Source organism: Ischnura elegans, chromosome 8 (assembly GCF_921293095.1).
Source record: "Ischnura elegans chromosome 8, ioIscEleg1.1, whole genome shotgun sequence".
NCBI classification, from domain to species: domain Eukaryota; kingdom Metazoa; phylum Arthropoda; class Insecta; order Odonata; family Coenagrionidae; genus Ischnura; species Ischnura elegans.
Window position 1 is genome coordinate 115,028,488 of NC_060253.1, and position 25,207 is coordinate 115,053,694.

Sequence of the window (25,207 nt, forward strand, 5' to 3'; positions counted from 1 at the left end):
TCTCCTCCATTCACTCCGTTGTCCCTCATTCATAACTCTGATCTTCTCAGCAATCAGTGATGAGAGGGAAAGAGATTGCTTGTACATATGTATTACTTCCTTGATGAAATTTGAGTGCATTGGGTAACTATGATTCGAATGATATTTCTTTTATTTGCATGTTGATTAAGATAAATGTAAGCCAAGACTGATTGTTAAAACCTTCGAATTTTCCATAAATATACCTATGCTGAGTCACTTTTCTGATTTCTACTTGACTTTCATATTCTATTTATTTTTGTAGGATCATGAAGGAACTTGGTTTACAGAAGATAGAGACGTATATGTACGAGAACCACACATTGCTGAGGAGGGCTGCCACTCAAGTCATGACCAACCTCATGCTCTCTCCTGAAGTAAGTTTCCTCTCAAGTGTGAGAATACACTTTCCAAATGCTCCTCAATGATCAAGTGGTGCATACACTAGACTAAATTTGATTTGAATTTCATGGTGCATCTGTCAGTGTGACTTCTTGAATTTACAATGGATGATTTACAGTGTCTTAAAAGTCATATGCGTTTTTTTATTACAATTCAAACACTCTGCCATCTACCTGTGAACGGAGAATGTGCAAATTTTTTGGAAAAATATAGAGGAGATAGAGGACGATAAGTTTTGCACAATGGAAAAAACCTGAGGGCTAAGGAACACTTCATTACCAAGATAAAAGTTCTCATTGTCAAAATTCCAATGGCAGTGAAAATAGCATTTGAAAGGGGGATTTTGGTGGGTCTGATGTCACATCCGCTTCTGAGGGTTCCGAGGCAGTCCTGTAGCAGCGGCTGCCGTTACGGCCGCTTCCTTGGGGACTCCGGCCAGTATCAATGGGCAGAGGAAGGTTGCAATGCCACACTGAGTGTGAACTATCTTAACGATGCTTTTACTTGAACGTCTGTGCTGCTTTAATTTTTACAACTGGAGGTTCTACTTCATTGAATGATGAGAGAAATAATTCCCTAATTCCACAATTTTTATATAATTTACACAACCGGGTTCGACACTACCGTATCAATCTACTGCCATAAATTTTTCTTCACTTTTGCATCAACTTATCAGTGTAGAAATATTCACAGATAATATTTCATTGCCTAATTAAATGGAGCCCAATAAGTTTGACAAAGTGGCTTAGTATCATCTCTTCCGACAAAATACTATAAACGATTTCTTAAATCTTTTAGCAACTTTCAAATTTGCGTTTGTGCCAGTACTGTATTGTGGAAGGCTGCAGAACTTTGTCAAAGGAATCATTGAGTCTTGCATTGCTGAGTATAAAACCTTCTAAATGTCCATTCTGATATTCGTGCATATCTCCTCTCAAAATTTCATCAAATTCCATGGAGGTTGAGTGGATACTTCCCTGGCGTTGTCTCACTGATGTCAGCCTATTCGTTTAATTTATGAATATAGAACAAAATTCCCTAAAGGAATATCACCCGAAATGGTGAAGCATGTAGAATTTAAGAATGTGTTCCTTCAGACGGACATATTATTTTTTTGTGGAAGTGATGATTTATTTAAGGTAAGAATACATAATTTTGAGTTTTCAGTTGAGAAGGATGCTTCATTTTTCACTTACAATCATCAACTTGGGGTTCCCGGGGCCCCCCTGAAAATTATCTCTCTCTTCTGCCTTGCTTTCCAACCACATTATTTGAAATGTATGAGACTGTTGCAGCACTTAATCGTGGCTGCATGCTGTAAAAATGTTTTCAGTAGTAACAGGAAAAGCCAAGCAAAGTGAAGGATTTTTGGAAGAGGCAGCTTGCTCCAGGCGAGAAAGAAATCCCTCCGATAGTACTCCACCCCCTTTTTCCCAAGTCTTCCCTCTCTCTCTTGCCAACAGTAGACTTCCCTCCGACCGTGCCATGATGATTGCCTTCCCTCTCCCCATCAAACACATGTTGGAGGGTGCCCGTCGCTGAGAATGCCCGTGCCCACTGTCGGCTTGCCTGTGCGGGAGCCCCTCTCTCGACAGCAATTCACAACAACACATGTACATGCATCCTTTTCCCCATATGGGCTGGCCTTCTCTCTCTACTCCCCTCTGACAGTATTTATGCAGAAAATGTATTTAATGGTTAGTGTTGACTTTCTGCAGGTGATAAAGGCATACGAAGGGGATAATGACCGTCTGAAGTTCTTGGTGCTTCTGTTGAGCGAGGCGAGTTTGGTGATCACGGACCCAGAGGAGAAGAAGAGGAGGGCAGAGAGGGAGAGGGAGAGGGAGGAGAGACGGAAGAAGAAGCAGGAGGAGGAGGAGGAGCAGCGGCGAAGGAAGGAGGAGCAGGAGCAGGAGGAGAAGAGGATAGTGGAGGTGGACGACAATGGGGAGGAGTTGAGGGAGCAGGGAGGGGGGGGAGAGCAGCAGGGGGGGGTGCAGAGTGGAGGGGAGGGGGAAGAACAGAAGCAGCAGCAGGATGATGGTGGTGATGATGAGGATGAGGAGGAGGAGGCAGACTTTGACACTGTGATGGCCGCCGCAGGTGCACTGGCCATTCTATTGTCAAACAGTCCCAAGTGCTGCAAAAAAATGATCAAGGTATGTATTTATTTATTTCAAAAGTCCACATACAGCCATGTTGCCAATTCATAGTGGGAGGTAAATAAAATGTATGTTGGAGACCTAAAGGCTATCGCGTAAGACAAGTTTTTTTCACCTTGACAACTCAACCTCAGACTCTTATTTTGGTTAAGCGAGATGACGTATGTGATTGCAATAACTTTTGTGGTTTATATCCTTTAGTTTATAATCTTTTAATCTCTTTATCAACAGACTAGACCTCCATGGCATCTCTTATTACTAATGTTTCTTTTCTTAATTCATGAATTTATGGCAAATTTAAACGAACAACCACGAGAAGTGAACTAAAATAATTTCACTAAAGATGTAAATTAGCAGGAAAGCTCTGTTAAAGAATACATGATCTACTGATTTTTCACATTAGATCAGACAACCACTGGTTCTTTCTCCAGGATTTAATTTTAAAATTTCATCATTTTTGCCCTATTTATTCTTTTTTTGATAGAAATATTGCCTGCAGTACTGAACAGGCTTTCACTGAAAACAGTAGTGGTCAATGTTGATTTTGAATCATGGCCTGCATGAAATATGCTCGGAGCACAGCTTACACACTGCATAGCATCACGATCAATAGTGAAACTCCCCCCACTCCTGATGACATCATCCGTTAATTTGTTCTAACTTGTGAGTCACTTCAAAATATACTGTGTACTCTGCGATGTTGCTTAAATTGTTATTTTAATTGACCACTTATGCGTCACCACACATGCGTCGCTGTCACCGTTCTTATAACCTCAACAATAAACTACTCAGCTTGCCGGTACAGCGACACCATGGATAAACTGAGCGGCCGTGAGCTAACGCAAAATTGTAATGCAGTGTTGCATTCTGCAGGATAGCCATACTTTCGGTTTATCAGCTTACGAATAAGCTATTGGAATGCATCTTGCTCGTATGACAAAGAATTACTGTACATGTATATGATTCAATCTTACGACCACTTTCTAATGAAACGATTTTCTGCCGGCCGCTGCTCACGGCACGGCACATGGCGTTGCAGAGATTGGTCTTGTCTGAAAGCCGCCTGAATTTCACGTGAACAGCAGCCAGTGAAAAGTCGTATCGTCTGAAAGTGGCCTCATTATTAGCATTCTCTGTATTTCACTCCTTAGAAGGTGCATTGCCGTGCCGGATTGAAATGGGCGCCATGCCGTCAACGGTGCGATTCGACTCGTATGTCATAGAGACCTTTGGTTAAAAGGTTAAAAGAACGGCGGGGGCTGTGCTGTTGACGGTGGCAGGTGAAAAGTTGGCTTGTTTGAAAGCGACGGAAATGTTACAATGTTGGCGAGAGCGACAAACTGACGAATCCTTAAATGCGCGTGTTAGCGAGCAACTCTCAGAAGAAAAAAAGTGGATGCTAGGCGATCAGAAAGTGATGTATGAATTTTTTAAATATTTTTTTTATACTTTTGGCCTTGAATTCGCTGCAGACCATTTCGGCTTTGGGTGCCAAATTCAAATCCTCGCGACTGTTCCGAGCCGGTTCCAAAGTACCGACTTTATGCGAACGGTTCCCGATACTGGTTCCACTGGCAAGAACCGACAGTACCGAGAACCAGGTACGGGAACCGACCCATCTATACTTTTAAGTTAAGGTTACTACACTATCATGTTCCGGTCTACCCTAACTAGACATTATAAAACCATTGAGTCATCATCAAGGTACTAATTGGCCTTCCTCAGTTCTATATATACCATCGAACAGTGGGGGTTAAAACTCCAGCTGTTGTGGGGGTTGGAAAAAAATTACAATTGTGTCCAGTGTTAATTGGATATCCAAGGGGGAGCTGTAGCCCCCCCACGGATCCGCCACTGCCATCGAGCAAGAGAAGGGTGGCGTGGGGAGGATAGCGAGGGGAAAGCCAGTTTGATCAAAAAGGGGCGGGCACATACGTAGCTGGGAAGGCCATTGAAGGAGGAGGCAGGAGGGAAATTATTGGAAAACACAATTTTTTCAAATAATTGACTAACATTAAATGACTTATTATTATTAAAATTAAATGACTGAAAGCAAACAATAAATAAACTGCAGAAAATGTCTATGGTAAAATATTTCTGAGACTTTGAAATAAGGGTATTAATGTGATAATGAGAGAAGTTAATTTATATGAAATGCACATTTTGTCATTAAATTCAATCGCAAGAACAAAATTCTGTTTCTAATTCATTTTAACAATGTTTCAGTGGAATACGTTCACAGACACTCAAAATTTGAAGATTGAAAACCCAGGGTTTTGGTGGGTCGATGCTCTGCTATGCTGAACTTCAAATAATTTGCCTTTGAAATGAAGCATAGGTGATGATTAAGTGTATGTGGTTCAAAAGGGGTTGTCAAGTGGCTGTAAAATTTTATAGAGGCCACCCTCCCCTCCGTTTTCAATTAAGTGTCTGTGTACTTGAAGGGAGGATAGACTACGATACATCGCAGCTAATGGTTAAGGGCATTGAAGCAGGGCTGGACGATGCAGAAAAGGTGGTCAAGTCTCACCCTACTCTCGACAGCAAAAACATTATATAAGTTAAAGAGTTAAATTTCAGCAAATAAATAAAAGCTTATGATTGCAATGATCATATGCCGTCCTCTGGGCCTCATGCTCTGTTCTTCACAGTTTTTGTGCTAAGAAAAAATATCTAGATGCGTGTGCAACACTCAATCATGAGCCGTCATCATGAGCCTGTGTTCCATAGCATGATAATCCACCCTCTACATCTCTGGGACCATTTTGCTCTTTAGCAGTTTCAATGCCCTGTGTGTCGTGTGCATTCACAGATGTCCGAATGTAATTAAACTCCATTATTGGAGAGAAATGAGCAAAAGCTTAATTCAGAGAATTGTTGAAAGAGTTCATAGTTAGGTCTTAAGCATGTTGTCATACTGCAACACATATGTTCAAGATGGCGGCGATGATTGCACATAGGTTCCAAATTCAAGATGGCTGCTGGTCAAGTAAACATTGAATGTTACGCTTGTAAAAGCCATTTAAAGGAGTGTGAAAAAGCCCTTCCTTATGAAAATTGCAAGCAACTTTATCATTATAAGTGTACGGGCCTGAAAGAAATTGCTTTGAGAGCCCTGGAGGAAGTCTCCGGATTATTCTGGAAATGTCTTTCATGTCGCGTTATTGAAGGAAACCGACTTAGCAAGATGACGTGCAACATCGAATTATTAAAAGAAGAGATTAACAATTTAAAGGATAACTCTAAGTTTCATGCGGGGAATGAAACTCGTGTGAAAAAATTAAGTTTTGCTGATGTGGCAAATCACGAAACTGAGGCCTCACGTGACGCAGCTAAGCAGGTTAAACATCGTCAAAAAGACGGAAAAGAGGCTGAGTTTGGAGCAAACATTGTTTCTGACTCAAAACCGTCGGCAAAAAAGGAAAAAACGGCACATGTTGATCAAACCAGCTGCGGAATAGTGCGCCTAAATCATGAACAATCAAGAGGAGAAAAAGATGACGACGGCTTTGCCCGAGTGCAATACAGAAGAAAGAAACGAAACTTCTTTGGTATCGGAAAAGGTGCGACGGAAAACAACGGAGCAGGTCTCCGAGCTGCGAAAATGATATCGTATGTATATGTGGGCCGCTTGGCCAGCGATTCCCCTGAAGATGAAGTGGTAAAATATGTAAAAAATAAGTTTGACGTCACGTGTGATTCTTGTGAAAACTATAGAAGGTAAAATTGTACATGGTGCATTCAAAATCGGCGTAGACTACAGTGATTTTAAACAGGTGATTAATCCGCTTCACTGGCCTTCCGGCGTGATCATCAACAAATTTACAAGACCTAGACAACAGTCGACTGACATGAAAGGTGAACCTAAGGGTAAGTATTCCTGACTAGCTTTCTATGACTCCAATCAGCAAAAGACACACTCAGGGTTTAAATTACTGGTTTTAAACATTCAGTGCCTGAGTAACAATATAGCAGAGCTTGAAGCACTAGCAGAGGCAGAGAAACCAGAATTTATATGTTTAAGTGAACATTGGATGAAAGATATAATTATATCAATACCAGGCTATGTGATTGGTGACTTTTATTGTCGGAAAGATCATCGTAATGGTGGTGTTGTTATTTTTGTAAAAAGTACGTTAGTTTTATGTAATATGTCGCATTTGGTGCATAATTTAAATTCTGAACTTACATTTGAATGTGCAGCTGTGAAGAACACTGTAGCAAGTAATGATTTTATTGTATTATGTATCTGTATTTAGATCCCCTGTTAGTTGCTTTAATAGTTTCTTAGAAATTTTAGATAATCTGTTTTACACCTTGATGGGTCAATTGTCAAGACCAAATGTTATATTGGCTGGAGACTTCAAAGCAGGGATCTAGGAGCGCATTTGTGGACGCCGTTTCAAGCAACCTTTCCTGGGAGGATCGGGAGAAATTTTTTCATTTATCTTAAGGTAAGCCAATAAGGAACTTGCATGGGTCGTAGATTGCTCTGAAAACTATTTTGAATAAGTCAAATGGATACATTAGCTCGCAAAAATACCTTCAGTTTCTCCATTCAACATCAAAAGAAATAAAAAAATTGCATTTAAAATCGAGAAAAATTTCTCTGAGCCGACCACTGCGCGAAGACACCCGAGCGTTGCCGAGGCCAGGCGTGACGTCATAGGTGCCTAAACAACCATAGGGAGTAGGGAAATACGCTGAGCGCATGGTGTAAAATTTGTTTTGAGGGAGTATTTAGCCGCTCATCGTCACTTTATTTTGTTCTGTTATTCTTGGGCAAGTTTTCCTATTACTATTGTGCCTAGATAATTACTTGGGATATTAATAATGCGGCATCGGGATGATGAAGTACAAGCGTTTCACTTCGTGTGTTTTGGTTATCAGAAAAATGGATGATAACGTTGCCACTCGTTCGAATAGTACACCTGAAATTTATCTACGTCTACATAATACCCCACAAGCCGCCTAAAAGGCGAGTGGCATGGGGTGTTAGGACACCAGCCTTTTTTTAGGACACCAAAATTTGATGCCACGACCCTCATGGAATTTGTTAAGACAAATTATTGCTATACGTCGGCGGCAAATTGAGTTGTAAAAGAAACTTGTAATACTGGAGGATATCGATCGTAAGCTGTGCTGTTCACATTAGAGTAATCTGTGCTGTTGAATTTGGCAACGCCGGATTAACGGAGAAGGTAGTCCTATCCGCCCTACGGTACGAATTCACAGCAAAACAGTCTGCACACAATCCACATGTGAGATCGCGAATCGGTTCCGCTGCCAACACACACACAAGCTAAAACCTATTTCAATAATATAGGTAAATCCATAAACAATACCCTATACTAGCATATACCATAAAAATATAGTGGGAAATAGGCAAATACTCTTATCAAAAACTGGATGTCACTATCACATTCTTATATTCATCACGTACAATTTACAATAACAGAACTCGTTATGATGAATACAATTATTTATTCACTGATTTAAACCCTTAAATTAGCCCACACAAGTGACATTTCTCACTACTATTCGTTGAAATAATGGAATAACAAACTTCACACACAGTTTTTATTTCAATAGCGTGATCGTGAAATGTCATATCTACGGTGAACAACGGAGATTAGCACGCCACTGACAATTTTTACACTACTGTTAGACATTTATCGATAGCGTAATAGCACTTTTTACAATTCAATCACGATGGAACACTGATAACTCTTGGCCGATATTTTTCAACCTTGTCAAACTTTGTGCATTACAACCACTGGCACTGTGATTATAATCAGTAGCTTAACGGGAGATGTCACGTTGAAAATAACACTATTTTGGCACAAAAATGTTCCTAGATGTCTCCAATCAGCGAGCAAAAGTTGCATTGACTGGAATTCACCTCATAATACAAGCACAGACAGTCCTAAACGACGAATTCTCCGGTACCTACGAATAAACGGATGAAGTTATTGTATATAAAAGCTAAGCGGGCATTAGTAAACATCAAAATCGTTCTAATTACATACTTAAATGAATGATATGCCGTCGATAACATCAACTTACAATTAACGTATCCCCCTTCCAATGGCCGTGGCTCAGACTCCTACAACGATGTTATTTAGGTATTATCAAATTTTTGGTTTAACTGCTCCAGTTTTATATTTTATGGCCTTACTCAGATATTAATATTATAAATAATGAAAAATACGAGGGCTTCCAAGCCTCTATCGTCGGATATTTATCTTTAAATATAAAATAATCAACACATCTAACAAACGAAGCTCTCACAACTGCTGGCAACTATTACAAACAATCACAACTATAGCTTCGCGTGATGTTTAGGCACCTTTGACGTCATCGAGGCTTCGTCGGCAGTGGCTTGGGGGGTGAGGGAGTTTTTCCCGCGCTTTAAAATTCGTTATATTTATCATTAAATAACTCGCGAAGGAAAACTCAGATTTACATGCGGTTTTCTTTGTTGTATTCAGAAAATAATTTTCTGTCCGCCTATGAAATAAAAAAAATTCATGCAAGTTCCCCATTTCCATTCATTTTCTCCCCTGTATTTTATGCTATTATTTTTATTTATTTCTATTAATGCGTGAGTATGACAAATTTTATTTGAGTTTTATTTTACAAATCATAAGTATTTAATAACTGGAACTTACTTATGTGGGTTAACTAATTTTTTATTCTGTTTTAATAATGTTTAGCGAGAATATAGATTTTTTCCATCCTTCCTTTTTTTCTTCTTGCGAGCCTTTCATTTTTCGAACCTTTATTGTCTGATGTTAATAAGTTTTATTCAATTAATACATGAAGTACTGTGATTAGTTAAACTTTAATGTAAATTTGATAATGCCATTACATTTTTTTATGCAACGTAACATATCTCTAACTTTTGCACCCTTCCTTTGTTTGTCAGTGCAACTCCTAAGCAGGGAGGGGATCGACAAGCGGCAATATTACGAGAGTGAAGGAAGTTATTTACGGAAAAAGTGTAAGTTATTTATAATATTTATTGTTGATATATGTATATTATGCACCTATAAACATTCTTATTATAATTGCAAATAACTGTTTGCACATTATCCCATGGATTGGCGAAGAAGTGCTGAGGAGTTGCTCTATAAAAATGCTTTTATTTTATCGATAACTGTGAAATCAATGGCTTATGGGCGCTTTCAATTCTTTGTCTCGCCATTGTGAATATTTAGTTCCTAAACATAGTTTTACATTAGTAAAGCTGTTTGTAGCATTTCAGCTTTGACCTATTTCACCGAGAGTGTTTACTTTGATCCTGTTATTTATCGGAATTAAAAAAAAAATACAATGTATTTATTGCAGATGGTACGGAAGCGAGGAGTAAAACGGAAAATTTTTCATGCTGGCCGGTAGTCGATGCCGCCTGAAAGAGGTGAAATTCTCTATTCATCGGCTTTTGTAGATGATCAGCAGTCTTCGACCTTACATCAGGATCTGCAGCCATCGACGTCGAGGGAGGAAACCTCCGCAAGGGCACAAACATTTCCTTCTTAGCTCTCTGCCTTCTCTAGAAGAATGTACACGAAGAAGGGGGAGCTCCTGGATGAGAGCGGGATCAGGCATTCTCTGAAGACTCCGAGCTAGAAATTAGAGAGGAGGAGGGTGGGGAGGAGGTTGAACCCTCACAGTCAGGTACTCCGTTGCCTCCTTCTACGCCAGATCCCTTTATGTCAATCACTGGCCCATCCCCTTTGTCCTATTCTTTCCTGAATCCTCTAACAATACTGTCTGTCCTTTGCGGTGGACCCGTAGTTCAGTGACCCCTCAAAATATCACTTTCATAGAAAACCCAGCTCTCACCACTCCACCCCCTTCCAACGACCCAAGTGTTTTTTGCGTCTCCTTTTCCCAGACACCCTCTTTCGTATACAGACATACTTTCTCATAATCTTCGAAAGAATAGGTTAGGAATTGGAAACAATTGACCTATGAAGAGTTTTACCATCATAGGCCTAATATTTCACAAGGCAAGTATTCCTATAACCAATATATCCGACTTATGGAGCATTGCTATCTTGTTTGACCTGCTTTGCTTTCGGATATACATGAGTCGTGATGGATTCTTTAGCATTCTTCAAGCCCTACATTTTTCAGCGAATACCGGCCCAAACGATTCAGAGCCTGAGTATTTCCTCTAAAAAAATCCGTCCCTTTTAGATTCATTTCACTCCTCCATTGATTCCCTAATAATTCCTTCCCGAAAGCTATGCACACTTTTTTCATTTATCGTGAACCCTCCTCTTTCCCTTTATAAATTACGTCTTTCTGACTGCTAATTTCCGGGTTCTTCAGCCGCGTCTGTCGTTTTTGGTTGACAACAGTTTCGGAAGCCATCCTGCTTCCGTCTTCAGGTCGAAGGTGAGAAGTTTTCATTTTTTGCCGTCTTATATAGCACTGGCCGATCTCCTCCTGTGCGCTGATTGGTCAGAACTCTCTTCCAAGAGAGTCTCTTTGGAAGAGAGTTCTGACCAATCAGCGCACAGGAGGAGATCGGCCAGTGCTATATAAGACGGCAAAAAATGAAAACTTCTCACCTTCGACCTGAAGACGGAAGCAGGATGGCTTCCGAAACTGTTGTCAACCAAAAACGACAGACGCGGCTGAAGAACCCGGAAATTAGCAGTCATCGTGAACAACGCCGCGGAAACCTACGCACGAATTTTACGTCTTTCTGTCATTAGACCGTTTATTCTTCCATCCTACATTCCTTATCCCAAGCCACTTTTACCATCATTATCTCAATCTCACTTCCCTGAACTCATCCAAGATGAAGGTGGCAGAAAGAACTATCAATGGTGCAAGTATTGCACTATTACGGTGCAAGCACTCTTGGGCATAGGAAAGAGACCGCAGATACATATCTACACTGGCTGCAAGGATTCTCCTCTACTCTGTCCCGAGCTTTTTTCTTTCTTTCATAAGAAGGCATAAATAATATTATATATTTTTTTATCATATTTTGCAAATAGTATTACAGGTTAAATATATTGTTATAAAATTTGTGAGAGAGGTATTTCCTACATTGGTAAAACATACATGACTGTACGTAGTTGTATATAATATAATTTGAAAATGGTCATCATTTCGATTGTATTGAATTTGTTTTGGGTAAATATAATATTTTTTCATGTCATATGATTCCTTTTTTCAATAGACTAGGACTATTACATAAATAAGAAGTAACTAGAGATTTCCAAGCACAATGGAATTAGTCTTTCCCTCGTGTAATTAGAAAGAAAACGCCATCGTTGCTTTCGGTAATCGGGCACGTAATAAGGAGCATAGATGCTGCAAATCTATTCCTAGCAATACGTATTATTGAATGGTTTACTCGAATTGATATTATTGAGCACCAAATGAAAAAATATTACTGCGGTAAAAATTTACATCATTTTCAGATTTTTGCAGAATATTTGTAGTAAGAACCGCGATACGTGGCCTAAACCCTGTTAAAAATTACCCATTAGTCCCCATTGAAAAAACCTATAGGGAATGATATTCCCCATTAAATTTCAATGGGGAATATATTGTCCCTATGGGTACTCAATGGGGAATATATTGTCCCTATGGGTACTTAATGGGGAATATATTGTCCCTATGGGTACTCAATGGGGAATGAATATCTCTTATGGGTTTTCAATGGGGAATGATAATCTCTCATGTGTTTTCAATGGGGAATGCCAAGTATTTTCACAACTTTTAGTAACTATGGGAAATATATATTTGGCGTTTAAAATACCTTAGTTACATATTTTGCCCATTATATTACGAAATTATTTTTTAATATAACGGATTAAATATCGTATTTGGAGACTAGCGCCACAACGACCGGCGGCCATCTTGCATACCAGTGACCCAAGAGCAAATGAATTGTTTACATTCGTAGTTACTGTATTTTGTGACCGTTTTGTGACTTTGCGAATTTAGTTGTGCTGTAGAATCCTCTTTTACAAGCAAATTTACGTTGAAGTACGCAATGGAAGAGGAAAATAATCCGTGTTTCGCAGTGAAGACTGGCAAAAAGGCATCAACACATCTCCGCTGAGCTGACCATGTACCTAAATGTAAGTAAATGAAACATTTTTTCTATTCGTTAGTAAATCACCGAACATTTGTATGTATTGATACGATTAATGGACCGCTAATTTCATTTCAATAAGTATTTAAGATTATTAATTACTATGTTCACAGTGTAATTACAATTTAGCATGATCTTTCCTTTCTCGGCCATAGTATATCATAGTATACAATCTATTAAGACCGATTAAGTTGAAATATCAGGGTTCTCGCAGAAGAATCCATTTTGTTAGCAGTCCATTATGGCATCCAGTTCGTTATGGCATTAAATTATCAATCTCAATTAGCTCGTATACGAAGGGTATTTTCTTGAAAAATGAATAACCATCGGGAAGATATTATGTCGAAGAATTATAGTAATTAATAAGCTGTTCAAAACATTGCCATCGCAATTTAAATCTCTCCGATCATTATCATTTAGGTATTGATTTGTACTTGAGTACATTTTTCACAAATGCCTAAATTGCAATGAAAGTCTTAAAGAGTTAGGTATATTGCTATAGAATGTTACTAAAATTGAATGTCAATTCAATTCTATTGAAATGTCAACTATTTATGTTAGGGGTTCTACTTACCCCGGTGTTCCTTACGCAGTTAACGGGTATATATAAATATTTATAAAAAAATAACCTGTTTGTTGAGCACAGAACAGATACTTGTTAGGAAGTTGAGCCTAGCATTTTGTTCGCCACGTTGATGCATGCACATAAATATGAATGCGTTAGAGTGGGAGTGCATAAATATGCTTACAAGATGCCATGTGTAAATGTAATAAATAGGTAGATTTCCTGCAGGATAGGTTCATAGTAAATGATATAACCTTGTTTTTATTACTAATATTCTATATTTATTTGCAGGGACAATGGAGAGAGTCTGGAGTCAGGATGACAACCTGAAAAGGGATATACCAACTAGAATAAAGCAAGTTATCACAAAGGCATTTGCCACCAAAAGTTGTGACATGGTTAAATACCAAAGGAAGAAGCTACTGAAAAGTAGCAAATAATACTTCACATGTCTATCCAGACTGATGATGGATGCAAATGCTACCAGCTAAGATATTGATAGTTCATTCCCTGTCAGCCTTTGTAATACTGGCATACCATTCACATCAATCCCCTGATCGACCCCAAACACCACGAACTTTGAAAGAATTTGAACACAATTGTAATATTGGTTTGTATGAGACATTTGAAGTGGTATTTGTTAACCAATTCGGTCCAAATTTTGACATTTTGTTAATAGTTACTTGCTCTTTCATTTGCTTGAAGTATATGCTACCAACTATGGTTTACTGTGTGCAAAAATAAAAGCATTCAAAATTAAATTAAATACTTTACATAATTGGAGATAATTCTTTAGGGCTTGAAATGTTCCAAACATAGTGGCTTTTTGCACACATCATACTACCATGTGGATTCTCTTCTTATCTTTTTCTCCAAGCACACTACATGTTTTGCCATCCTTTTACCTTTACTTTTTTGGTATCTGTACACTCCAAGGAATGCCTGGTGTTCATTATTGTAACATATCCTTCTTGTCCTTCCATATGCAGTAATGTTATTACTGCAATATGATATGGCTTCACCTTTTTGGAGTTTTAATTCGTCTCTATCTTTAGGCATATTTTTGCATTTAGATCACAAAGTACAGTACATTAGTTCCTAAGGTGTGTAACTTGTGAAACAAATCTGGCGAATTATACCAATTATCAACATACAATTAATATCCTTTGTTTAGAAGAGTATACGTGGCCATCAAATCCAATACTACCTTTGTATTAACAGGAATATTGTTTGCTTCATCATTTCCAACATACATTTTAAAGTTATGTGTATAACCATAGCTGGAATTGCATAATTTGTACAGTTTTACCCCAAATCTTGCCCTCTTTAACCTTTTGTATTGTTAAAGAGTAGCAAGCCTGTCAACAAATTTATGTTATACAATGTAAAAATGTTTAATTTAGCATTAAATTCATATCAATGGAACAATTGTTTTTATTCATTCTGTTTTATTAGGGCATTACAGTCCCTATAGGGAATATCTATCCCTATAGGGAATAGGTGTCCCTATAGGGAATGGGTGTCCCTATAGGGAATGGTAGTCCCCATTGCCAATTCCCTATAAGGAATTTTAATGGGTATTTTCAGTGGGGAATTACAGTCCCTATAGGGAATAACTGTCCCTATAGGGGATGGGTGTCCCTATAGGGAATGGTAGTCCCCATTGCCAATTCCCTATAAGGAATTTTAATGGGTATTTTCAATGGGGAATTTTTAACAGGGAATGAAGATTACTTGTAAGACATTTACTTGCAAATACTATTAGTTCCAGTTTTTATGCATTAATTTCTAACTCGGTAACATCATATTGAAAAATATGTTATTGGCTTGAGTTCAGAAGATAGTAATGAGGAAGTTATGGGTTGATTATTTCTGTTTCCACATCCATTTTTATTTCGGCAACGGAGCCTATACCCCAATGACCCTAAAAGGACACGTATCAGCAAAATCTTTCCCCATACCTTCCCCATCTTTTTGATGTGCCGATGGCACTTCCAAAATGGTTATTCCTAGTTCTCACAAGTGGACCGACTAAATCTTACTATCACCCTTCATATCGCTTCATCTCAGTACCCCCTCCAACCTTAGAACAGCCGGCAGGAGTGGTGCACGTCAAGAAACACCCTAATACACCGTCGAAAAATAATCTCGAAAGCAGAGTGCCACCCATCTCAAGCACCTGCAGTAAAGGGAATACATAATGGTATGTGAAAACCATTTTTGTTAAATATTTGATGCTTACGGGTGGTCGTACGGGAAGAAAGGAATTGGAGCTGAAAACATGAAATGAGTGAAGGAATTTGTGACGAGAATAGTGGCTTCAGAAGAAAATGTAGAAATTATTCAATATTATCGAACCCTACCCCGATACTTAGGATTACTAGTACAAGGAATACGCCGAAATATCTTTCGCAGAAAAACCATCACAATTAAACAGCTGTTCACGGCGATTCCTTGTACTTATAACTTGCATTACATCCATCTAAGCCAAAAATTTCCCTATGGCAGTGGCAAAATACCAATGGCGATACCAGTAGAGCATAACAAATTCATTTTCCCCGTATTTTTTTGGATACATAGCGCAGAAAAAAATTGAAAGAAAACGGTGGCGCGGGGAAAAAGCCGACAGTATGACATAACGTTTATATCCCGCTGTGCGGGTGAGGTGATATCACGTCATAAATAAAAAAATTCATAGCTTACAAATTAGGGCCAAGGAAATTTTTTCATTATTTTTTCCAGCTCTTTTGGCACCCATGCATGCGTTTTGCATTAAAAAACGACAGCCGCACTGGGGGTCGATTTTGAGTTTTACATGGTCAGCATTGAAAGTGTTAAAGGACGGACATGATAAAAGACGATTTTTGCAAATGTTACAGTCCTATCATATGAAACCACTAGTAAATACTCCAACAAGGATTACAAATGGCACAGTAACACTACTGGATAATGTTATCTCTGATTACAATGAATCAAATGTTAATACTTCAGTATTTGACCCAGCAATATCTGATCATTCAGCTATTGTATCCATATTTCATATACATGAGGAGCATCCTCAATCGAAAACCCTAAATCAATGTAGGTTCTTTAATGAGCATAATATGAATTATTTTTGTGTATTGTTGTATCAAGAAGATTGGAAAGACATATATGGTAGAAGACCTCTGAATGTTAACTTTGATGAATGTAATAATAATAATAATAATTAATAAGTAATAATAATAAGTTAATAGATACTAAGACCCCATATTATGTGTACCACCCTGAAACAGTGCTTGAAAACGGCGCATTTAAAATCTATTACGATCTGCCTATTCAAACAGATAAAACTATAGTTAATAATAGACCAGATATAGTGTTGATTGACAATAAATATAGAACTTGCTACATAGTTGATATTGCCGTGCCACTGTCGCATAACATCGAAAAGACAATTACAGGAAAAATTAACAAGTACCAAGAATTGGCAATAGAAATAAAAAGAATATGGAATATGGAACAGGTTTATATAGCTCCAATTGTTATCTCAGCTACCGATATCATTCCAAAACATATACAAAATAGTTTCAAAATACTCAACCTCCATCCAAATACATACATCAAACTGCAAAAGGCTGTAATAATTTCAACCTGTCATATCACGAGAAAATTTCTCAACCCAATTCAACAGTAAAGAGTTATCTTGGTGAGAACCCGTGCTTTTAACACTAAAGCTACTCAGTGAAAACTGAAGAAAATTAAAGAACAAAATATAATAATAATAATAATATTTATTGTTCCGTTGGTCAAGGAAATTTGACATAGAACATGGTCATGAAAACATAAAAATATACACTTTACACAATATAGACACATATTATATTTCAAGATACTCTAATCATAGCGCTAGAGTTGGTCACAAAAGTATTCCTTAACACAGTAGTAAACGTTATTGAGCAACATTTTCTTTAATTGACATTTGAATGTGTGGGGAGATATAATTAACTTAATTGATTGGGGCAATTTATTGTACATAAGGGAAGCAGAGTGAAGCGTTGTTGTGTTGAAGTGAAGGCCATGCTGAGCAGCAGTCAGGTTATAACTGTGCAGATGAATGTGGTTCTTGGAGCGAGTGGAGTGCTGATGAATGGTGGAACTTAGTGGAAACAGAGAGGGATTGTTTTTTGCAAAGGTGCAACATTGAAAAATATACAAACAGGGTAGAGTAGAGTAGTAGTAAGTATATTTAGTGCTTTGAAGAGATGTCTTCCAGGTGCTCTGATAGATACCCTAGCAATGGCTTTAATTGATCTTTTTTGGAATGAGAAGGCTTTAGTTGCAGCACTACTGTTACCCCAGAAGATAATTCCCTAAGACAGGTGGGAATGAATTGCAGCATAATACACTAATTTCAAAGTGTCAGTGGAGATGATCAAGGCTAGTTTCCTTAACATGAAGATACCGGTTGAGATTTTCTGTATAACTTAATTAATATGGAAAGACCAGTCAAGATCTTCTCTAAGGTGGAAGCCAAGAAAATCAGTGGAAGTAGAGCGGTGAATACTCTTATTATTGATTCTTAATAATAAGGTAGATGTTGGTGGAGATATTTTACAGTGAAAATGCATGAAGCATGATTTATTGTTGTTAAGTGTCAGGTTGTTTTCGAGACACCAATTCACCATACTGATTAGGGTGTGATTTGTGCTGCTAGACAAGTCATCCAGAGTCAACCCAGTGTTTATGGAAGAAGTATCATCAGCATATAAAATTGTGCTGCAATTAGGCAATGAAAGAGGAAGGTCATTTATGAAAATTATGAACAACAGGGGTCCCAAAATAGAACCTTGTATATTACCTATCTGTAGATTAATATATCTGTAGATTTAAGTACTACTTCAATTTAGCTTTTCCGCTGCAGTCCGTGGAACACAGGAGGGACAACAGAAAAAAATGGGTTACAAAAGAAGTTCAAAACTTATCCAGATTACTAAAACAAACATTTTTGCAAATATGGTACTCAAACGATGATGGGTTGCTACAGCAGTACTCTCAACTAAGGAAAGAATATAAGATATTCATTAAAAAAGCAAAAAGGGAGTATAAGGACCAAAGGTTTAGGAATGCCTCTAATTATTCTAAAGTAGCCTGGGACATCATAAAAAGCAATGTCAATGCCAACCCTACAGTTCTGCTAGATCAAGTTACAAATAAACAAGGGGAAATTACTACAAATCCCATTGAAATCTCCAATGCACTAAACCACTCATTCTTGTACCTTCCTAAGAGGGCGATTTCCACCCAAAGTGGAGCTACTCTAGAAAACCATAACATAAGTAGCTCATTGTATCTTAAGCCTTGCTCAGAAAGAGAGTTGTGTCTCCTTAAAAATCTCTCAATCTTGATAATAATACCTTCCCAGAAATTTTCAACTTCGTTCGTAGCAAGCGCACTTCTATTCATTGTGGCGAGCATCGTCGCATGGGTCAGAAAAGCGTGGGAACGAATGTTGCCTGAAGAAAAAAAAACATCTTTCCCCAGGGCAGGCCTTTTCTCTCCCCCCCTCCTGAAATATGACACCACTTCTCATCAGCTTGTTTACTTTCCTCGACTGGCTTGGTTTCCCCTCCCTTGGTCACTGCTTAGTCCCCCTTCCATCCAATTAGGCTTCCCACTGGCTGCAGCGACCACTTTCGAAACTAAATCTAGATGGCATTTGTGTCGAAAAATTTGAGCTTTCGGTGCGACGGTACTAATTCTCGCGCGTTGCGGCCTGAAAACGAGAGAAGATTTCCGCTTATGGCAACACAGCATTACACGATTTTCGCATGCGTTGACCTGGGACTTGCCAGTTTTACGTCGCAACCGGAAAGTTTGTGTGGAAATATTTAACGAGTTATAAAGTAAAGTGAAAGTGAAAATAACATGTATCAGCAGGTATTTATTATGTCTTTATATATTTCAAACCAAGTGAATTATAATTTACTTATTTGTACCTATCTAAGACAAGGTTTTTTTCCTCCTAACTCCTGCAGAAAAGAGGGTTCGTCTTACAATCGAATGCAAAATTCTCGACGTCAATCGGGTTGCATAATTTTCGTCAGAAAAAATTATGGATACCTGAGTTTGCCACCTAATATATATAGCTATACAACGAAAAATCAACGTCAAAAATACCTGAACAGTAATTTAGCTTATTTAATTTTGTGTTTAAGTGAAAAACTATTACCATTTTAGGCAGCAGGTAAAGCATGCGTGCCAATCAATCGCCGGGTGCACTTCTGCCGTGTCCGCGAGATCACCTGCTTTACCCTGGGTTCGGCTCCATTCAAGTTAGAGCTTGATCAACTTACAAAATTTTTGTGTGATTGATTTCAATTTACTTAAATTTTAACCAGAGGCGGATCCAGGATTTCTTTCTGGGGAGTGGGGGAGCACAAGCAAAGCCGTATCCAGGATTTTGTTCTGGGGGGGGCACAAGGATATCTCATGATACAAAACGAGCACAATGATAATGTGACCGTATTCAAAATCTTGCATATTTTTTAAGTGTCTGGGGGGTATGCGCCCCCGTGTCCTTCCCTAGATCCGCCTAGGATTGTAACCTTAAAGCCTCAATGCCGTCGATATAAACGGCTACAAAAGTCGTTCCATTTTTCCCAGAGCAAAAGTATGAAGGGAACATGATTTGCCTCTGATTAGAGAGATCGATTCAGTTTTGGTTATAGAGTATTACGATAGCAGAGAAAAGAAGTCATTACACTGCCGCTTTCAAAAGAAAAGTTATACGGTGGAACCTCGATATATCGTTCCCGCATTGATCGTTCGCTGTTTCTGGTCCCAAATAAAGTTCCTTATAGACAATTTAATTTTTTCCCGCATCTATCGTTCCCCGAAGTATCGTTTCTCGCATTGATCGTTTGAAGATTGCGGTTCCGACGCATAATTTTCCCGCATCCATCGTTTGACGAAAATGAGACGAAATAAATACAATGTGTCATTTATGGCTAATAACGACAAGCACATAGTTGGAATCTTCCCAAGAGATGGAACTACCATTGGGAGAAGCTCAGTGCCGTGGGAAAGTAACATTAGCACATTTCCCAAGATCCGTTATCCCCCTCCATTCAGCATTCGCCTCCCCCCTTCTGACGCTTTCCTCTTCTTCAAAATAAAAAAAGGTCCCAGCTCGCGCAGGGATTGTATTACGAAGACCTTAGCTTCCAAAAAAAAATATCGAATTACACGAGAACAATAGAAACGTGTTTCGCGCTCCCCCCTCTTCTCACCAACTGACCTTTTTCAGCCTAACTGCTTCGAAATTCCCAGTTCCTGAAGGTCAACTGCTGCATGAGTCACCTATGAGCTCAAAAGGTATCTAACAATGATATTCAACAATTGCTATTATGCTTTTATTAGATTGAGATGTTAGTAATTTGCACGTAATTAAAAAAAAACGAGACCAAACAAGACGTATTTTAAGCAAGGAAATAGATGGAAAAATAAGATGGTGATTTTTCGCGAAACGCGATATCCTTGTAACTGAGCTTCTCAGCAGTTAATTCGGCATTTTGTTACGAAAACATGATATCAGGTTGTTATCAGTTATCAATTTACGAGCTATACTATAAGTCTCACATGTCAGAGTTACTGGCGAAGGGATATCTTCTCAGGATTTTTATTTCTCCCTACTAACAATCCGAATTCATCTGCTCATCTGGCGTTAGAAAAGAATGGGTACCTTTAGGGTAAAAAATTTCATGGCGCAGTCATTTGGTCACGCTTCGCCCTCTGCGGTATGCTCTGCGTACCCCCGTATGCAATAGCATCAGTTCCGAACTTTACCTCATATGAGTGGTTCTCTACTTTCCAGGGTGGCTGGAATTCGAACCACCGAGTGTTTTCCATGTGGGTTTAATAAAGTCAGGTTTCATTTTCACTAGTTTAATTTTATTCGTCTTCGGACCTTAGCCCCTCCGAAGAAACTATTGAGAACTTTAAGAGATGGACTGAAAATAATTGAACACGAAGAAAAGAATCCGGGCTATATGCGCGTGAATATTGCAGAGCGCCTTGGGTTGTCCGCTAGCACATGACGGTAGGGGTGGGGGTGGAGTGAGCTACCTGGAGAAAACAAGTAGAGATATGAAGGCGAAGATCTAGGTGGGTGTGCCACTGACGATTAACGCAACATTGTTCACGCTTTACACACTACCTCAATTATATCAAAAATATATTCATTAGACAGGAACAATTCAAGTAATTGACTATTTTTGGCCTTCGTGATACATCTCACAACCAGTCACTGCACCGGCGAATGCGGTTGTTTTAGGCACAACATGCACATTGCTTTCGTGAATACGTGTACTGGAAATGGTGTTTGATGGATAAGAATTTTTATATCAGACTGAAATCCATAATAGCAGTGTAAATGCCGAGTGGAGAGCAAACATTTTTTAGTGAGGTGGCGTTTTCCTTCAGAATTTTGAAAGAGATATGGGTAGAATCAACAATATGACCTATGTGTCTTGATAAAGTACTACTATTCCTGTTATTATCTAAAATATTGTTTGAAACCTTTAATGAATATCTTAATTACTCGCCAAAATCCTGCGTTTCCTGGGACATAGGCAACCTAGCAAAAAAATAAAGCATTGATCGATTTTCCACATTCATTTTATTATCGTATCGTTATTAGGAAAAAAAATTTGCCCCTAGTGGAGTTCCAATAAAAGGAGGGTAGTCTTAGAATCGTGTTTGTCTTAGATTTGTGCTAATACGGTGTATGAAATTGTTTTTCGATTTATTATGTTCTATAAACAATTTTCGTAAAATATTTTCCGTTAAATAAGAAAGAATCAATTTATTATATTCTATAAACAATTTAAATAAAATATTTTCCGTTAAATAGGAAAGATTGGGGTGGGGGAAATTCGGTTACTGTGCAGTAATAACAACGTGCGCAAAAAACAATCTCTCGGCGAGGAATTAAAAAAGGACCTCGGGTGTCCGAACGGAAGAAGGTCCGAAGGGTATTCTGCGTCCAGGCAAGAGCGCGGTTGGGCTGGTCCTTTAGTCGGCCCTGAATTTTGCAAACGATAGATCACGTCATAACAGATATCACTTTTCATTGCGGCGTTAACATTCACGGCGTTTGTCGCGTACGTTAATTTTCTGTTGATATACGGCCAGTGATTTTCTTAATGTTGGCTTATTAATGGACTGTGAATTTAACGAAATTGAGACCGTGAAAACCTGAAAAATAACTGTGAAAACCTGGAAAAAACCGTGAATTTCATTATTCAGGTAGAGTGGGAACCCTGTAAAAAAATGTGAATCAATAGGTATTAGGGGCATTCCTCTAAATTGGCTTAAGACATATCTTTATGGAAGAAAGCAGATAGTAGCGTACAGGAAAGATGGGACAGTCTATTTCTCCTCCACGTTAGAAGTCAAAAAGGGTGTACCAGAGGGGTCAGTGTTGGGTCCTCTTCTCTTTCTAATATTCATCAATGACCTACCCAATAAAATTGTAACCCAAGATAATAAGTGTGTATTATATGCAGATGATGTAACCATCTTATCAAAAAGAAAAAATGTAACCGCGCTAATTGATTCCAGTCAATATATAATAAAATGCATGCAAACTTGGTGTGATGTCAATGAACTACGGCTAAATGATGATAAAACCCAAGTGATTTTGTTTTCTGCTGGGCACAGCCCAAAGGACAATGATCTACTGCAATGTAAAAATAATTATCTTAATGATATGGAGTGTGTAAAGTTTCTTGGACTTTATGTGGATAGAAATATTAAGTGGGATGCACATATAGAGCACCTATGTAAAAAACTGAATACAGTGTTCTATCTTAAATCTGTACTAAAGCATAGTGTAAGCCAGTATGTTCTGAAAACACTCTACTATGGATTATTCTACTCTAGAATTTCATATGGAATTGTAATATGGGAATCTTCCTCCCTACTACATGATGTGTTTATTATACAAAAGAAATTAGTGAGAAGTATGTGCTAACTAAAGTGTCGAGCTCATTGTCGCCCTTTTTTTAAAAGCCTTAAATTACTCACTGTACCTTGTGTACATACAGTAGAATCCTGATTTAAGGTTTTTCAGCGGGGACAAAATTTAAAACACTAAATGCGGAAAAACACTAAATGAGGACCTGTCATTTTTTTCAGGTTTTAGGGTCTGTAATGATTGGAAAGGCTATTTATGAATAAAAAATATTGTTTTAAGTACCTAACTAAAAGGTGCTACATGCAGCAACAAATTCATTGATTAAATGTTCTTTCCCCAATTAGAGTTGGATAATACCTTTCAGGAATCAGCTAAAAAATGGGTAGTAAAAATAAGTAATGAGAGGATGACAGTTGTTTTAATGAAATATTTTAAGAAAATTATAATATTCATCAACTTAAAAGCATTCCCACACGGAATATTATTATGGAAATTAGTGATTCCATTTTACGGATATTTCAGTGGCCTCGAAGAAATTTTAAATTTTTTTCTGTAAAAGAGACATGTAGGTGACTATAGCATTTCTAATATAATAAAAAAGGTGCAAGTAGGTACTCGAAAAATCGTCATTGCATCAATAAAGATGAGTGAAATAAAGGGACAGCAGAAGATCACTAATCCCGAATTCTAAACTACCGAATATCTAGGAAAAGGGAGGTTCTCTGGAATTTTGCCAATTTAACGTTTTCTGTTGCCTCGGTGAAACGAGCGATTTCTGAGCCTCCTGTGCGCACATTTTGGATTTCGAGGTCATCCAAAAAAGGAGAATCTTTTTTCTAGTATGCGTACAAGTCGATGGTGATTCAACTCGATGATAACACCAGATTCGTTGTCATATATCCGCGGTCTCATGCAGGTCGAATGGAGCCCGGAGAAGTTTCTTACGCGGCGCGCTGATCACCATGTTTCTCGGCAGCTTTTAATAAAATTTGGTTGGACCTTGAATAACGATTAGCTAAACTCTGTTAAGTGAAAAGGTTTAATCTTCAACAGAACTGGATTTCATCTGAAAAATTGTCAGCGACTCTGGAGTTCGGCAATTTCGTCCGAGTTATGATGTCGCAGTCAAGCACCAAAGGATTCCTGCTGGATTTTCGTATTTTTTCGCGCTCATCTATTATACCGTGATATGTGGTGATTTTTTTTCCAGCATGAACGATTTATTAAGAGTCATGGACATGCCGGGGACTGCCGAGAAATATGGTGAGTCGGAGTCAAGGTGATCAGCGCGCCGCGTAAGCAACTTCTCCGGGCTCCATTCGACCTGCATGAGGCCGCGGACATATGACAACGAATCTGGTGTTATCATCGAGTTGAATCACCATCGACTTGTACGCATACTAGAAAAAAGATTCCCCTTTTTTGGATGACCTCGATCCAAAATGTGCCCACAGGAGGCTAAAACTGTCAATTAAACTAAAATTGTCAAAACTCCGATTGTCATTCTCTTTAGACATAAAATAGCACCAGATAAATATCTTTGAATCGACAGCGATATCAACCAGCCGCATGTCGATATCTCGGCTCCGGGATATCTAAATTACGATGTAAAATAATGTTGTTCCGTTAGGAAAGAATGTTTTCACTCACGATCATGACAGGGGAAACACTTCCTCGGCTCTTCGCTGTTCCCCCGTGGAAACTGACCTTGGAATGGATTATAAAAATAATCTTCTAGTGAACTGCGCAAATGATATTGGGCCTCTTATGAAAAGAGAAAGTAGCTGACTGGAAAAATATTGGGCCAACAATGGACTGCCAGTAGAGAGTGGAGTAGAAAGGGGCATAAGCCGTCAATTAAAACATTACGAGGAAACCATCATTGTAGCGGCCCTCGGAGGATAACTCATGTCATCAGTCGTCACGTATCATCGAAGTTCACGAAGTGAAGGATAAGGTAGTTAGAGGTTATCAAG

At 38.5% G+C, this 25,207-nt stretch overlaps 1 protein-coding gene and 1 long non-coding RNA gene across 2 annotated transcripts in view; both read left to right on the top strand.

The window, feature by feature from the left end:
* Positions 1-25,207, top strand: part of LOC124163447 (protein unc-45 homolog B) — a 233,099-nt gene that overhangs the window by 197,036 nt on the left and 10,856 nt on the right. Inside the window, exons 18-20 of the mRNA XM_046540368.1 lie at positions 284-395; positions 2,139-2,210; positions 2,490-2,579. Coding sequence (XP_046396324.1) covers positions 284-395; positions 2,139-2,210; positions 2,490-2,579 — 274 coding nt within the window. The remainder of the gene's footprint in view (positions 1-283; positions 396-2,138; positions 2,211-2,489; positions 2,580-25,207) is intronic.
* Positions 12,441-13,872, top strand: LOC124163449. Its single transcript, XR_006865772.1, has 2 exons — positions 12,441-12,684; positions 13,565-13,872. It is a non-coding gene; the product is annotated as an uncharacterized LOC124163449 (long non-coding RNA).